Consider the following 18,303-nt stretch of genomic DNA (forward strand, 5'->3'; position numbering starts at 1 on the left):
ATGGGCCAACCCAATATGAAGTGCCATTTGCATCACACTACTATTGGACGTTGTGTTGGCTGCAACGTCCAATAGGGGCTCCCTTAAAATAAGGCCCTTAGCCTTTAACTACTACAAGTTCAGGGTTTAAATAAAACAAATAAAGTGAGGTTCAATACAAAGCCATCTAGGCCATAGGTGACACATCGCGAGTAATCCAAATGAGGGATAGTTCGAAAATAGAGGGGTTGCTCCTAGACTACATTTCCCCATGGTCTGCATCCTAATGATAAGCTCGCATGGCCATTGTTTTGTCGCCGGGTAGTGATACGGAGATCGTGGCACCAAGAGCAAAGCTTGTCAATGACAATGTCAATGCGTTGTTAGTCCCGTGGTCTTCATAGCTACATGAACACAACCATTTATATGTAATGTCCGTTGGATGCTTGAAGATTTAGCCCTCCATCAATGCTTTATTATATGATATCCATAATGCTTAGGCGAGCGCCACAAAACTGAACCATGTCAACCTCCTGGCCTTGCATATCGTACCCTAGACAAGATGATGGAACTAACGAAAACCGGCAGGGTTCCAGGAACAACATGAGGCCTCCGTATCACAATCCATGCAAAACTTGCTATAATACATCAAAAGAGGATGAGATCACAGTTCTGTTTTTTCGAGAGGCCATATCTAGATTATATTAGCAAGGAAAACAATACGACATTGTGGAAACCCCCATACACGAGACACCTGACCCAAATTACAGAAACCACCCTAGGCAAAGAAGATATTGAAACAAGTCCCTAGGAAGTTCCTGTCGCATCGAATTTGCCATCGTCCATGCTACTCTAGGAGGAGTTGGTGGATTCTCTAAAGAGGAAAGGTGACGTAGGCAGCAGCAGCAAGTATTTTCCTCAGTTAAGAACCAAGGTTTATTGAATCAGTAGGAGGCATGACACTGATAACGTTAGCAGTACTTGCACACAAACAAATAAAATTGCTTGCACTCAACAAAGGCAAGGGGGTCATCACTCCTCTTGTTATTGCCAGTTACAAGTTTAAAAGCAAATAGTGATAGGTAAAGCGACAAAAAGTAAAAGAGTAGAAAGAACAATTATAGAATGCTTTCTGTATTAATAGAAAATAGACCCGGTGGACATAGGTTCACTAGTGGCATCTCTCTCGAAAGCATAAAAATAGTGTGATAGACAAATTACTGTTGAGCAATTGACAAAATTGCGCATAGTTCTAATGATGATCATTCATGGCATAGTTCCACGTAAGCATTACGTTTCTGATATGTAGATTGTTAATCTTGAAAGATAATGATCATATGCTTTGGCCCAGGAGGAATCTTGAGATCACCAAGGGGCTCTTGGATTAACACACCATATGTTGATGGAGTCCAGGAGCATCTTAGGATCTAGCAACAGAGGAACTGAAGTTTCCTATTTCAACAAGTTCTTCAGAGTCATCAAGGTTCCCACAAAAGAGAATGAGATCACTCTCTTTGAATAATGGGACATGAGAAGAAATACACTCTCTTACTTACGCACTTGGGGCTGTTTAGCGAAAGTCAATGTGTCTAGCCCCAGAAAGCATAAGCTTGGACCAAAGCGTTGGCTATAGATTTCTAGTGGTGAAATTTGAGGTACTTGACTTGAAGGTCAGTACGATTATGGAGTCTAAAAATGGTACATCGTTTGAGGATATTTTCCTATGAGAGATATGGAAAGCACTTCTAGACAGGAATCTGAGGAGACTCCCAAGCATGCCATTCCTATGGAATATTATGAATGAGCACATGATCAATATCATGTGGTGGATGATGAGGAAGCTCTTGGCAGGGGCAAGAGAAGAGGACTACAAAGTCCTTTGGTGATGATTTTCTTGTGAACCTCGTCAATGATATTCTCACATCTATTCTAGAAGCTTAGGCATCTCTGGATGCTGACTACTGGAATGATGTGGTCCATAGAGAGATGGATTCCATCATGGTTAACGGGACATGGGAAATCAGTGAATGTCCCTGTGGCTGCAAACCATTGGGATGTACATGGTTGTTCAAATAGAAGCTTAGGCGTGATGGTATGATAAAAAAGTACAAGGCTAGACTTGTGGCCAAGGGTTATACCTAGAAAGAAGAAGGATATTTCTTTGATACTTATTTACCTATCGCCGAGCTGACCAACATTTGAGTTTTACTCTTGTTGGAAGCCTCGCATGGTCTTCTCGTCCATCAAATAGACGTTAAGATGGATGTTCTGAATGGAGAGCTAGACGAGGAAATCTACATACACAATAGCCTGATGGCTTTGTAATAGATGGTTAAGAAGGAAATGTGTGTAAGTTACTGAAATGTTTATATGGCTTGAAACAAGCACCTAAGCAATGGCATGAGGAGTTTGATGAAACATTTACATCTACTGGCTTTGTTGTTAATGAAGCTAATAAATGTGTCTAGTATCGTCATAGTGGGGGTGAAGGAGTTATTTTGTGCTTGTATGTTGATGACATACTAATATTTGGAACCAACCTCAAATCCATTGAGAAGGTTACATCTTTTCTACCTCAAAATTGTGAGATGAAAGATCTTGGAGTGGCTGATGTTATCTTAAACATCAAACTATTGAGAGATAATGAGGGTGGGACTAAACTCTTGCAACTCCATTATGTTAAGAAGTTTTTGAGTTGTTTTGGATATTCGGACTGCAACACCATATGATCCTAGTGCGCGGTTCTGAAAGTTTGAAGGCACAACTAAAGATCAGTTGAGGTACTCTCAAGTTAGTGGCTCACTCATGTACCCAGCTAGGTGCTACGAGGCCAGACATCGCGTTTGCTGTGAGCAAACTGAGCATGTATGTTGCCAATCTGGGAGATGTACATTGACATGCTATTGAAAGAGTTATGCCTATCTGAAAGGTACTGCAAGTTATGGTATTCACTATACCGGATACCCGTCAGTACTTGAAGGGAATAGTGATGCAAACTGGATCTCTGGTGCTAATGATATGAAGGCCACAAGTGGGTATGCGTTTACATTTAGAGGAGGTGGCACTGTTTCCTGGAAGTCTTGCAAGCAGACTATCTTAACAAAGTCGACAATGAAAGCAGAACTCACAACATTAGACACATCCGGTGTCGAAGCAGAATGGCTTCAAGATCTTTTGATGGACTTGTCAGTGGTTGAAACCCCAAATCCAGCTATCCTTATGAACTGTGACAATCAGACAATTATTGTCAAGGCAAAGCTTTCGAAGGACAACATGCGATCTACGAAGCATATAAATATGTCCGACATTTAAGAGACTTCGGAGTGATAGAGTTGGACTATATCCAATCGACTAAGAATCTGGCAGATCCATTCACTAAAAGGCTATCACGTGTTGTGATTGACAATGCATTGAGGGAGATGGGGTATGAGACCCACATGAATTTCCATATGGTTAGCAAATCTATTGATCGGAGATCCCGTGAAGTAGGACCTGGGAAAACAGTCTACTAGTAACTGAGCAAAGTAACCTAATAATCCACTCTTTTGGAGATGTAGTACTCTCGGAAACTATATGGCAGGTTGACTTTGTCTTAATATGTTCTGATGCTTATATAAGCAAGATGCTATCATACAGAGCAATCTTTGGAAGAAAACACCTATATGAGTCCGACTACTGGTCACAGCCTATAAGATAGGATGATCTCTAGTAAGCTAATGAATAGGCCAGGAGTGTGACTAATATGCTCCACCCGTGGGGTTAGCCTTCGGTAGTCTAGTACCAGTAAGACAATTGGTGAAACTTCTTTACGCCAAACTGACAATTCATGGCATAATCCATTGTTCAACTATGAAGAAATGTAGCTATTTGCTCTAAGTGGATGTTCAACCTTAACTGGTCTCCACTAAAAATATCGGTATATCAAAGTAGTGTTTGGAACATAGGAGAATACAATGGGCCTTTGAGATCTTGTGGGGGGTTGTTGAAATATAGTAAGGGATGAGGTGAGAAGTTCAGTACCACCCTCGAAGTGTAGGAAGTTTAGACCAATTTATAAGAAATCCTCTTCTACATGCTATTGGAGCTTAAGAAGAGTAGTGGTTCCCACAAGCTCCTCCGCCGTCGCCGGCCTCGCCCGCGCTCATGTCGTGTTTCGTGATTGAGTCGAGCCGAGCTCAGACCTATGTTATATGTGCGCTTAATTTTCTCCTTTCAAGAACGGAGAGTCCTTAACAGATGCGCCACGAATCTGAGACGTCTGATTGTGGGTCATTCCAGACTCTGACAAGGGTCCAGCCCACATCTCCCTACCCAACCGTGCCTATATATTGCATACATGTTTACCCCGCTCCTGTTTATAAACCAGAGGGTATATAAATCATTTACCCCGCTCCTGTTTATTTCTGTGCCGGCCGTACTATCTATTTGCTTACATGTTTCTGCTATATGCCTAGTAAGCAATAATACTACACGTACAGGATGATCGTACAAGGTTTTACAGGATGACAACGTGGCCTAATCTAATTGCTCCCCCCTGATTTTCAGGGTGGGGCCGTCCCCCTTAATCATATTCCAACCAATCACAGTCAACGAGCCTGTAAATCCCCCGTACAACGCCCGTACGTCTAGCATTGCTCGCCTAGTAAGTGCTTACGTGATTAAATATCAGTACGGAATTAATATTGTCAATGCCATATTCATGATTTATTTCTAGATTAAATTAATTGAAAAATTGCTAATATGCTCAACAATATCTGTTATGTTGCATCTTCTGTGGTGAAAATGTTGTGACATTCAATTTGTAAAGTCCGCGACATATGACAGTGCGTGTATGATATTTTAGATATGAATCTAAACTCTAAAGGTCTATATTTGAAATAGTACTGCATATGGCCTTACAAAGATAAATCAGCGTCAGATGGGTTACTGTGAAGTGTCAAGTGTGAACTGGTGGACAGGAAGCAGATTCTGCCGCTGATATTTCGCAGGCGCTTGTGACGCTTTCAGAGATCCCTAGTTGAGTTTTGACAGGTGTTTGGTAGAGTTCGGGATCTCGGTGATATTTTTGAAATTGTTTTATGTTCGTCCTACCCAAATCTCAGTCAATCAAAATATCGAAACCTGCCAGTAAACCCCAGATCACCCGAGAGTTCAAAGCAAATTAGTTGTGGCCATGACTAGGTGGGGCAAAAAATCAGATTGAGGTGTGTGGTCTCACGAAGAAGCCGACAAAAATGCAAGTGCAAATCATTGAAAAATCTGAGCTGAATGAAACACCAGCCACAAACCATCTTGAGTGGATGGCTTTTGATTGGAGGCCAACTCCCCTCTCATCCTATTCTTCAAGCGCTCTCCCCCCTTCTCTAGAAGCAGCCAGTCAGCAGGAGTACTCGCTCGTTGCCATCATCACGAGCTAGCTCGATTAAGCACAGATAGTGCATCAATGGCCTCCACCGCCCAGCTTCTCGGCCACCTCGCCGGCTCCACCGCCACAGCAAGCCTTAGCTTCACGCCTGTCAGCGGCGGCGGCAGCAGCAAGGTCAGGTTCCTGCCGGCGACGGCGCAGAGGCGCCGCGTGGTGGCGCGCCCGCGGGCCGCGGTGTCCGGCGCGGAGAAGGAGAAGGCCAAGCCGGCCGAGTCCGGAAGCAAGGAGGACGAGCGCGTGGTGCAGGTGCACAGCGCGGAGGAGTTCGACAGCGCGCTCCAGAAGGCCAAGAACAGGCTGGTGGTGGTGGAGTTCGCGGCGAGCCACAGCGTGAACAGCAAGCGCATCTACCCGTGCATGGTGGACCTCAGCCGCACCTGCGGCGACGTCGACTTCCTCCTCGTCATGGGCGACGAGTCGGAGGCCACGCGGGAGCTGTGCCAGCGGGAGGGCATCACCCAGGTGCCGCACTTCTCCTTCTACAAGGGCACCGAGAAGGTGCACGAGGAGGAGGGCATCGGCCCCGACCAGCTCGCCGGCGACGTTCTCTACTACGGCGACAACCACGCCGGCGTCGTGCAGCTGCACAACCGGGCGGACGTGGAGGCGCTCATGGCCGAGAACAGCGGCGAGGACGGCAAGCTGCTGGTGCTGGACGTCGGGCTCAAGCACTGCGGGCCCTGCGTCAAGGTCTACCCCACCGTCGTCAAGCTCTCCCGCTCCATGGCCGACACCGCCGTCTTCGCGCGCATGAACGGCGACGAGAACGACGCATGCATGCAGTTCCTCAAGGACATGGAGGTCGTCGAGGTGCCCACCTTCCTCTTCATCAGGGACAAGAAAATCGTGGGCCGCTACGTCGGCTCCGGCAAGGGCGAGCTCATCGGCGAGATCCTCCGCTACCAGGGCGTCAGGGTCACATACTAACTAAGGGAACCACCAAGCCATCACCAGCCGAATTAAGTTGGATCATCCCTAGTTCCCTACCCTACACAGTCACAGGTAGCAGTAGCAGCACAAATGAATTGAGAGACAAGCAATTGATGCTTCATGTAATTCTATACTATATATACTTGTTACTGCCGCATCAATCGATGCTATAGGTTCATATTTAGACATTTTCATCATGCTCTTAATTACCTGGTATTGGGCGCCAATCGCATACGGTTATAGCAGTAATAGAATTTTCGAGTGCAAATTGTAATAAGTTTATTATATTGTTTTTACTGTGATATAATCGGAGCTTTGCCATCCTATTTTTTTTTTGATAAAAGGGCGTTTTTATTATTATCTCAAATATAGCATCAAGCGATACAAATCATTATGAATAACACCCGACCTCTGCATAACTAAGATGCATACAGCCAATTTCGAAAAGTCCAGCAAAAAGAAACGGATGAATCTTGGCACGTTCTAGCAGTTTTTATGTGCCACGTAGGACTAGGCTGGTGTATGGGCATTCACCCGATCGCCCACACGTCCTTTTTTCACCACACGGGGGGCTGGTGTGTGGGCGTTTAGCAATTCATCCACACACCAGTTTTCACGCACGCAGAGGGGCTGGTGTGTGGGCGTTTATCACTTCACCCACACGCATGTCTCCTCGCACATACCCAAAGCTGTCAGTTGCCATGTATTTCTGCAGGGTACATGGCAACTGCCCTAGCTTTGCTTGTAAGCAGACGACAACTCTCTTTTACCCGAGTTGCCATGTGTTTTTGCATGGTACATGGAAACTGCCCCTAGAGTGCACGTAAGCAGATGGGCAACTCTTTCTTTTTACATGGCACCTGCCCTAGCATGTTTGTGAGCACATGACAACTCTCTCTTTTACCCGAACATGTTTTTTTGCCATGCCCTTTTTATAGTGCTACATGGCAACTGCCTAGTGTTATTAGATGGCAACTCCTAAAGTTCTGAAATCATGGCAACTGTAGTAGACCAGACCATACATGGCAACTAAGGGAGTCCTGGATTAGGGGGTCCTCGGACAGCCGGACTATATACTTTGGCCGGACTGTTGGATTATGAAGATACAAGATTGAAGACTTCGTCCCGTGTCCGGATGGGACTCTCCTTTGCGTGGAAGGCAAGCTTGGCGATTCAGATGTATAGGTCTCCTTCTCTGTAACCGACTCTGTGTAACCCTAGCCCCCTCCGGTGTCCATATAAACCGGAGGGTTTAGTCCGTAGGATAACAACAATCATAATCATATGCTATCTTCTAGGGTTTAGCCTCTACGATCTCGTGGTAAATCAACTCTTGTAATACTCATATCATCAAGATCAATCAAGCAGGAAGTAGGATATTACCTCCATCGAGAGGGCCCGAACCTAGGTAAATATTGTGTCCCCCGCCTCCTGTTACCATTAGCCTTAGACGCACAGTTTGGGACCCCCTACCCGAGATCCGCCGGTTTTGACACCGACATTGGTGCTTTCATTGAGAGTTCCACTGTCTCATCGCGATAAGGCTTCATGGCTCCTTCAATCATCAGCAACGATACGGTCCAGGGTGAGGTTTTCCTTCCCGGACAGATCTTCGTATTCGACGCCTTCGTACTGCGGGCCAACTCGCTTGGCCGTCTGGAGCAGATCGACAGCTACGCCCCTGGCCATCAGGTCAGGTTTGGAAACTTGAACTACACAGCCGACATCCACGGAGACTTGATCTTCAACGGATTCGAGCCCACGTCTGGAGCACCGAACAGTCACGACGGGCATGACTTAGATCTGCCATTGGACGGTGTTCGGGATATCGCACATGCGGCTTCCCCGGCCTTCGATTTGGAGCAGATCACGCCATCCAAGGACGGGTGGATGGACCCTGTCACGGAGGCCGCACATTCATCGGTGCTGGAGCCAAACACAGACTTCACCTCCAAAGAGATCTGTGTCATCGGACCCTCGGACTCGTCTCTGGCTATAGGTTCCGAACCGCGTGCGCCCGTGCCTACCGAATCTGATTGGGCACTGATCATGGAGTTTACCTCCGCGGATATCTTTCAGCACTCACCCCTGGGCGACGTGCTAAATTCATTAAGTTCTCTCTCTCTATCAGGAGACTCTTGGCCGAACTATGTCTGGCTTGAGTGGGAAGCGGACGATGAAGAAATTCGTTTCCCACCCACCACCCACTTAATAGCCACTGTCGATGACTTAACCGACGTGCTCGACTTCGACTCCGAAGACATCGACGGTACGGACGACGATGCAGGAGAAGAATAGGAACCACCGCCCACAGGCCGCTGGACAGCCACCTCATCATATGATATATATATGGTGGACACCCCCAAAGAAAACAATGGCGATGAGGCAATGGAGGATAATCCCTTGGGGAAGCAATCAAAGCTTCGGCGTCATCGACGGCGCTCTAAGCCCCGACATAGCAAAAATAGCAATATCGGCACAAGAGATGATAGCAATCTAGATGGTGCCGAAGACAAAAACAATCCCACCCAGCCAGACTTCGAGCAGGCTGAGCAGAAGGATGGGCAAGCTAGCCCTAAGGAGCAGGCAACAGATGGAGAATCAGAGGATGAAAATTACATGCCCCTCTCCGAAGACGAAGTGAGCCTTGGCGACGAAGAATTCATCGTGTCTGAGGATCCCGTCGAGCAGGAGCGCTTCAAGCGCCGGCTTATAGCCACTGCAAAAACCTAAAAAAACAGCAGCAACAGCTTCAAGCTGATCAAGACCTGCTAACTGATAGATGGACCGAGGTCCTGGCCACCGAGGAATACGGACTCGAGCGCACAACTAAAAGTTACCCAAAGCGCAGGTTGCTACCTCAACTCAAGGAGGAGGCATCAAAGCCTACACTACCAACACATGATGCGGCTGACCGGCCACCTCGTGGCCGAGACAAAGCGGCCAATTAACCAGAACACCAGCCCGCACCCCACCGCCAATCAAACAAAAATACTAAGGCCCGGGGCTACACGCAGGACTTGCAAGACGTATTGGAAAACAAAGCAAGACAGTCAAGATCGATCTACGGATCGCGGGGGCGCGCCACAACGCTTGAGGATGACCGTCACGCCGGATACACTAAAAACAAGTCCGGCCGGGCCGAATATAACAGATCAGACTCATTTGAACCGCGTCATGATGTAGCCTGGCATAGAGGCGCCGCACACCCCCTATGCTTCACTGATGAAGTAATGGATCATACATTCCCAGAAGGGTTTAAACCTGTGAACATCGAATCATATGATGGTACTACAGACCCTGCGGTATGGATAGAAGATTTCTTCCTCCACATTCACATGGCCCGCGGAGATGATCTACACGCCATCAAATACCTCCCACTAAAACTCAAGGGACCGGCTCGACATTGGCTGAATAGCTTGCCAGCAAACTCCATCGGAAGTTGGGAGAACCTGGCAGACGCATTCCTGGATAACTTCCGGGGAACTTATGTGCGACCACCGGATGCTGATGATTTAAGTCACATAACTCAACAGCCTGGAGAGTCAGCTAGGACATTCTGGACTCGGTTCCTCACTAAAAAGAACCAAATTGTCGATTGTCCGGATGCCGAAGCCCTAGCGGCCTTTAAGCATAACATCCGGGACGAGTGGCTTGCCCGACATCTCAGCCAAGAAAAGCCAAAGTCCATGGCAGCCCTCACGACACTCATGACCCGCTTTTGTGCTGGCGAGGATAGCTGGTTGGCTCGTAGCAACAACACAACAAGCAATCATGGCACATCAAAAGCCAGAGACAACAACGACAAACCACAACGTAACAAGCACAAGCGTCGCAAAAACGGTGACAATGCCAAAGACACGCCAGTCAACGCTGGATTCAGTGGCTCTAAGTCCGGTCAGCAGAAAAGGCCATCCCAAAAGAACAATTCGGGCCCGTCCAGTCTGGATCGCATACTCGATCGTCCATGCCAAATTCACGGCATCCCAGGAACACCAGCCAATCACACCAACAGAGAATGTTGGGTCTTTAAACAAGACGGCAGGTCAGGTGCCGCAAATAAGGAGCAAGGGTCTCAAAGCGATGACGACGAGGAGGAGCCCCGATCACCAAACAAAAGAGGGCAAAGGAGATTCCCCCCACAAGTCAAAACGGTGAACATGATAAACGCCATCCACATCCCCAAACAGGAACGGACGTGCACTCTTAGGGATGTCAACTTAACGGAGCAAGTCGCCCCACAATACAAACTATGGCCGATCACTTTCGATCGTACAGATCGTCCGACCAATACCAACCACTTGTCCTCGACCCAATAATTTACGGGTTCCACCTCACACGAGTCCTTATGGACGGAGGCAGCAGTCTAAACCTGCTGTATCAAGACACAGTGCGCCAGATGGGTATTGATCGTTCGATGATCAAACCCACTAAAACCACCTTTAAAGGTGTTATACCAGGTGGGAGGTCAGTTGTATTGGCTCCATCACTCTGGAGGTAGTCTTTGGATCACCAAACAATTACCGTACCGAAGAGTTAGTCTTCGACATCGTCCCTTTCCGCAGTAATTATCACGCACTGCTTGGGCGAACCGTGTTTGATCGCTTTAACACGGTACCACACTACGCCCACCGTAAGCTTAAGATGCCCGGCCCGCGCGGCATCATAATGGTTAATGGCAAAGCCGAACTCCATCTCGGCGCCGAAGAGTATACCGCCGCTTTAACAAAAGAAGCAACGAGTGGCACCTTTCAATCGAACCTTGAGTCGACGGCCAAGCTCACGGACACCGATAATGGAGTCCGAACTACTTCGCGGCATGATAGCCCGGCTCGTCCGGAGCTCAATTAAACACTCCGGCAAAAGCTGGGAAAGGCCACATACTGTGGCTCAACCGCTCCGTGGCACACAAATATTTCTCGCATTTCCTTTACAGGTTCACTTTTGCGCAGGACAGGACTGGCGACATGGAATCAGCTCGAGCACGCAAGGGAATCCTTAGATATTCCCCTCGAAGACAATCTGAATACACTCAGAATCCGCATGCAACTTCCTCCCGCCTGGTCTCAGCAGGTTCCGCTATCATACTTCTTTTTATCACATCACCTATACTCATACGCATCGACGTATTACTCGAATACAACATGTAGATTTATATGACGCTTATCTACTATCGTTTTTTATTGACACATTTCGTCATAACGGCATCTGTACATCATGATATGCCTTCATACGCCAGGTACTTCATTGTACCCATAAATATGGCAATAAAGTCCGACCACCTTCACGGTCGTTCGGCACCCTGAACTTATAGCATTATATGCATCAGCTCCGAATCATGTCTTGGGTAAATAGTTGGGTTTGCCCGGCTCCCATGTTTTGGTACCTTACGTTCCGCTATATCGGCTAAGGTGGCATAGGGAGAACTACTGCGATTGTGTCCCGGTTCTTCCGGACGAGCGCCTCAGTAGAGAAAGCAGAAAACTGACTGTCATGATACGGCGAGAGCTGGTCAGCTGTTCGAGAGGTTGTAAAATCTTTAAGGATTTCTTCCCCATAATGCCATAGCTAATGCAGCGTGCGATGGATCGGCTTCTTTTCCGATCAGGTGCTTATAGAGCCCCTCGTGCGGTCTTCCGAACACCAGGGGTTGCGCCTACCTTCCTTTTGTCAAACTCCTATGGCTAAGTGAGAGTGATAAAGCGCTATAGTCCGATTGCCTGGTTTGTTGTGCTGAACACCTCCTTCAAGGACCCAAAAAATGGGATAAAGAGTGCTTAGGTTTATCCTGAACACCCCCGTACTTCCTACGTGGGCGCAGAAGCCGACGACTGGCCAACTCTCAGAATTAATATATATGAAATGGCCGCACAGGAGGAAAAACTTTCACATAACAGGCAATAAATAATAGAAATGACCTTGTTCAACATTACAAAGGACAGCATGACTGTATTCATGAAAATATAATGTCCTTGGTGCATTGCTCCGCCGCAAGGCGGGCTCCTTTCAGGACACTATCATAATATAATTCGGGCTTGCCGTGCTCCTTCCCCTCTAACGGTCCCTCGGTTATCAGGTTTTCCGCATCCATCTTCCCCCAGTGCACTTTTGCGCGGGCGAAGGCCATTCGCGCACCCTCCATACGGACCGACCGCTTGATGACTTCAAGTCGAGGGCAGGCACTCACAAGCCGCTTCACGAGCCCGAAGTAACTGCTTGGAATTGGCTCGGCGGGCTATAGCTGGATAATCAAATCCTTCATGGCTAGTTCGGCCGCCTTGTGCAGTTCGATCAGCTGCTTCAGCTGATCGACAAATGGCACCGGATAATTCGGCGCCAAATACTGCAACCAGAAGAGTTTCTCCGCAGTCTTCTTTTCCTCGGCTCGGTAGAATTGGGCGACATCAGATATGCTGCATGGCAGCTCCGCAAACACCCCTGGAGAAATCAGAATTCAAATTATCAACTTGATTTTCTCCTTTCAAAAAGACCGCTTTGTATAGAAAAGGCCTTACAGGCCGCAATCTTCCTCGCCTCCTGAATTTCCTTCAGAGCACCTTGGGCTTCCTCCCGGGCATCACTTGCATCTTGGCGAGCTTGGGCGAGTTCGGATTCTTTCCTTGATAAACTTTGCTCCAAGGTCTCGCATTTCTTCACGGCATCCCGAAGCTCTCGCTCAGCTTCAATAACCTTGGCCTCGTGCTTTTTGCGAAGAGCCTGCTCTGCGGCTGCCTTCTTCTCGGCTTCGGCCACAGCCCTCTTAAGAGCCTCAATTTCGTCCATCGCCCCTAGAGCACACAATAAAAATATTTTCATCAGGCACACTTATTCATTTGTGCTAAATGAACAAGGTTCCGGCATACCTTGGTTATCCTCCAACTGCTTCTTCACTCGGCCAAGTTCTCCTTCAACTTGTTCCAGACTCTACCTCAGTCCGGATACTTCCACAGTATGAGAGGCGGCAGTCGCTACAAACGCCTGTTTATAAAAGAAGAGATATAGATGTCATCAAACGAGTCTCATGCGAACATAAATTTGATCCTCTACCTAGTTCTCTCTTTCACCGGACAGTGTATCAGGGGCTACTATACATACCATGACACTCTTCAAAATCTCATAAAACATACCTCAAAGCCTTTTATAAGGCTGATACAGGATTTATTCAGTCCACTCTCAGCGGACTGAATCTTCTCAATCATCGCACCCATAAGGGCACGGTGTTCATCGATGATGGACGCACTTTTTAGCGCTGTCGATAAGGTATCCGACACCTCTGGTTGGACAGAGGTTGCCGGTGGAGCAGGCACACCCCCTCCAGCCGAGGAAGGTTGTGACACTCCAAAAATTTTCTTTGTGGTTTTGTTTTCAGCAGAAATCTTTATTGGATTTAGTTTCTTCTGAGAGGAAAAACCTTTTTGGTTTTTGGGCTTTTATTTGGTTTTGATCCTTTCTAAATTTTACCATGTCTCCTATGGTAAAATTTTCTCAAAAACCACTCATTCCACTTTGGTTCATCCCTAACATTCTATCCAAACTAATAAAATCCATTTTTAGATTTTATTCCAATTATTTCTCCTCCCAAAATAATTCTATCTTTTCTTTTGAGCCTAGGTGATTTGCAAAGCAAGTACCCTAATGCTTTTGATTTTTGACCTCAACTCAACACCCCTGGATAGTCCCTTGTACCCACAACCTAGAACCATCTTGATCCACTCTTCTTCTTCTCAAATATTTCAAATTCCACCCTCTGCAAGTTTGGACTAGATTTGCCAAATTTGATGAAATTCATATCTACACTTCTCTAAAAGTTCCACCAAAATTCAGGCCACCTCTAACTGCAATGAGAGACCACTCCACCAAAAACCAGCTCAAGGAAAAATCCCTACACACTAGAATCATTCTGTCGAACACCTTGCATGCACCAGTACTGTTCACTTTCAGAAAATTCAGAAGATCAGTGTCGATCTCCGTCAGTAACTTCAGTCACGAGCCCACAGTGCCCTTGGCACGTTGCTCGCAGCCTATCCCTCTTGTCCGGAGCTTCACATAAGCGCTTGGCGCGTTCCTGGCGTCGGTGGCACCCTGGCCCGCCTGCGCCGGCGTGCTTTGCGGCGGCTGCACCACCGTAACGGACGACAGGGGGCAAAACTGCGGCCGAACGCCGTTCGGCGCCGCCCAAGCGTCCTGGTGACTCCGCGTGGCCACCTCCTTGCCAGCGCACACATGCGGCACCGTCGCTGTGGCTTGGCACGCGCAGAGCATGCTCTCTGCCGCCGACGGGCCGTGCGGCCGTTCCGTCAAGGGCAGACCGTAACCAGCCCTCTGTGCTGAGTTGGACACGGGAACGGCTCCAATAATCCTCCTAGGCGATGCTCAAGCTCCTAAGCCGACCGTCCAGCCACAGCGCCACCGTAATCAACTCGCGGACTTATCCGTTCACGGCAACAGACCCGGGCCGGCTATATATAGCACCCCGAGCTTGCTCTCGCCTCCGCATGACTCCACCATCTCACCAGACCCTGCCCGGACACGGAACGAGCCTCGAGGGGCCTTTCCTCCTCGACTCCGGCCACGTCCGTCCGCCTCAGGCTCCGGCATCATTCTCTCCGGTGAGAACCCCTCCGCCGCCCTACTTTCGACCGTAGCCTCGTACCACCTCTAGTAAGATAACCCCCACCTCAATTTTGACCTCGCAACTCTCTTCGGTGAGATCCACGACCACCCGAACCGCCGTCCGCCGGAGCAAGCGTCGCCGCCGACGTGGTACTCACCGGCGACCACCACCACCTCCCACAGACGCGGAATGGCACCCTGAACACAGAGGTACTCTCCGATCTCCCTGCCTCGCCGTGGATCGCCGCCGGCGACCACCACACCTCTCGGCGCCGTCGCGCTCTGTTTTTCCCTCGTTTGAAAATTCAAACCTGACGGGTGGAGCCCGCCTGTCAGTCTCTCAGCCGTTTCTTTTAAACGAAACGTTATCTGGACTTTTCCGCAGAACCCCCTAGAAACTTTCTGTTTCATTACAGATGGGTCCTTGGACCAAAACTCTTATAACTTTTAATCAGAAAAGTATTTTTGATCAATTCTTTTTCTGTTCTCTTTAGATTTTTGTCTAGTTGTTTATAAGATTTATTTGAGAATTTATTGGGAATATTTTCTGTACACTCGCGGTATTTACGTTACGTGCATATTTTTCTTATACCGTAGATTCCGGAGGAAGCGACGGAGCTGCAAACTTCGCACAGTTAGACTCCGACTACTCCGAACTAGGCAAGCATGTTTGAACTCTTGATATGATGAGTGTTGTTGCATGTTTGCATTGTAGCATGGTCATGGCATGTTTAGGAACATCACTTTAAATATTATGTTTCATGCACATAATCAGAAAGTAAGTTTCGGAAAGCATTATGTTGTTGGATACATATTTGCATAGCCATGTGTTGGCTTGAGGATGGGTAAGATGGCAGTGTTGTGACATGTCAGGCTTAGGCCAGTCCTTTTGACAACAGTGTCAACATGATTGAATCATATTTCCTTCATTTCCTTCATGTGCTGCCACATGTTTTCCGCAAGGGATATGGCATAGTAAGTTGCAACCGTTTTCCTGGTACACACCAGGTAGAGAGGCCGGGATGAGGGTTCCATGGCCCTGGATTAAAGCCCGTCATCCGGTCAGGGGGCATGGGTGTTTCCAGTTGGGACCGAGAGGGGGCACCCCTTAGAGCGCGCGTATAGAAATTTGATCCCATGCTATTCGAGGTTGTGGCCTCCCCGTCTCAAACTTTTTCTTGGACGTTGTCCAGGGTGATTCCTGGCATCGTGAGGTGAAATGGGTGTGTACTAGCTAAATGTGTTTCTACTGAAATACCGTAAACGGAACTAGTCCTTCGTGACTACGGAAATCCGTTGGCTGTGGTCAGTTCATCCAAACTCTGCAGAGTCTCAAATCCTTCAATTATCTTGTACTTTGTTCAAGTACTACATTCATCTTATCATGTCAGGTATCAGCCTTAGTGACAAAACTCCGGTGGGATTTATGTGTGATAAATCCGGTTAAAAGATTATTCTTGTGGATGGACTAATCTTGTTATTCACATTCATTACAAGCCCTGTCTGCGATGTCGCTCAGACGTCCGACGGTGGCATACTTGTTATTTATTTTTGTTACAGGCCCTGTCTGTGATGTCGCTCAGACGTCCGACGGCGGCATATCTGTTATTTACATTTGTTGCAAGTCCTGTCTGCGATGTCGCTCAGACGTCCGACGGTGGCATTTCTTTTTAAGTCCTATCTGTGATGTCGCTCAGACGCCCGACTGTGGTATTTCTTTTTAAGCCCTGTCTGTGATGTCGCCCAGACGTCCGACTGTGGCATTCCTTTTAAAGCCCTTTATGTGATGTCGCCCAGACGTCCGACTGTGGCATTTCTTTTAAGCCCTCTATGTGATGTCGCCCAGACGTCCGACTGTGGCATTTCTTTTAAGCCCTTTGTGTGGTGTCGCTCAGACGCCCGACTGTGGCATTTCTTTTAAAGCCCTTTATGTGGTGTCGCTTAGACGCCCGACTGCGGCATGCATTTTATTTATTTACCTTTCGAGGCGCCGCTCCAGACACCCGATCGGTTTTCAATTATTTATTTTATTTATCAAGTCCGGCAAATCTTACCATTGTTATATGAGCATCATTCTTTATTCACGATGCATTCATGCATTCATTGATTATATCTTTTGTCCGAACTGTCTTGCGAGTACTTTCAAAGTACTCACCTGGCTTGTTGATTTGGCCAGATGTTGATGAAGGCGATCTCATGGATGAAGAGTTTCATAGCGAGTCCGACGCCTAGAGGAGTCCCAGTCAGTCTCGTGCGATCCTGTCTTGGTCATTGTATTATCCGCTTCCGCAACCAGAAATAAATTCATTGAGCCTCACCTCGACGCTCGATGTGCTGCCAGTAGAAGTCAAGTTATCCGCCACCACGTTTCCTCGAGCTAGTAGCATACCACCACACCCCTGTGTCATAACCGCCCATATGTAAGATATTGGCGAGTTTGTAATAAATTGTTGAGCAGCCTCAGCTCAACCCTGTAATATATTTGATGCTACTAGTTCTCTGTTTATCAAGCGTTGTCTACCAGAAAGGATGACTTTTCCTATACTGGGATTAAAAGATCGGTTTTATCAATAATCATTTTATTGAAAAACCGGTCATGATAGACTTGGTATCAGAGCTAGGCTGACTGTAGGAAGCCACTAGGTGCGATCGCTAATTGGTTATTAGCATGATAGAGTTATTCATGTTTTTACAAGTGTAGACATTTTTCTGATAGTCAACATAAAATTTTATGATCTGATCACTCAGAATTTTTGCCTACTTTTGTAGATGACCGGCAACGACTGCGAGTCTCAAATGTTCGCCAACATGCCTGAGGGGTTCGTCAAACTCCTCTCCTTCATCGTTCAGGTCGCGATGGGGCCATCCGTGTGCCCAGTCTTCACGCTTTATCCACACAAGATCAACGACAGTCTGACTATGCACCAGGCCGCGGTGCAGTTCAGGGGAGGCCATGCTGAAATACGCCGCCTCCGATTCATGGGGAGAGCCATGCCTACAGAAAGGCATGCTATGCAGATGGCTGCCCACGAGACGATAGCCCGTCTTCGGGATGTTCTTCCTGCAATGAAGACCCGTCGCTACCGCTACCTTCCATGCCATGTGCCTTACACCTGTCACTACTCTTTCTCTTGCCCCAGAGGAGAGCGAGACGAAGCCTTTGAGATGCTTGTCAAGTACCTCCGAGCCCTGGAGGTAGCATTCGACTGCATGGTGGATGACCTCGTAGCTGCACGCATGGACTCAGTTCATGGTTGTGCTGCTAACAGGAAGGAACTCCTGCACACCGCTCCACCACTGACTTTTGTGTTATCCGCAGCCTCTCACTCACCTACCATACTCGCCTCTGCTCGTCG

At 47.8% G+C, this 18,303-nt stretch overlaps 1 protein-coding gene across 1 annotated transcript; it reads left to right on the forward strand.

Annotated features, from left to right (window-relative positions):
- Nucleotides 1-5,306: 5,306 nt before the first annotated feature.
- Nucleotides 5,307-6,655, forward strand: LOC119323927 (thioredoxin-like protein CDSP32, chloroplastic). The gene has a single exon (XM_037597640.1). It carries the CDS (start codon nt 5,423-5,425, stop codon nt 6,329-6,331), a length of 909 nt encoding a protein of 302 aa, XP_037453537.1. The 5' UTR covers nt 5,307-5,422; the 3' UTR covers nt 6,332-6,655.
- The last annotated feature ends 11,648 nt before the right edge of the window (nt 6,656-18,303 follow it).

Source organism: Triticum dicoccoides, chromosome 6B (assembly GCF_002162155.2).
Source record: "Triticum dicoccoides isolate Atlit2015 ecotype Zavitan chromosome 6B, WEW_v2.0, whole genome shotgun sequence".
NCBI lineage: Eukaryota > Viridiplantae > Streptophyta > Magnoliopsida > Poales > Poaceae > Triticum > Triticum dicoccoides.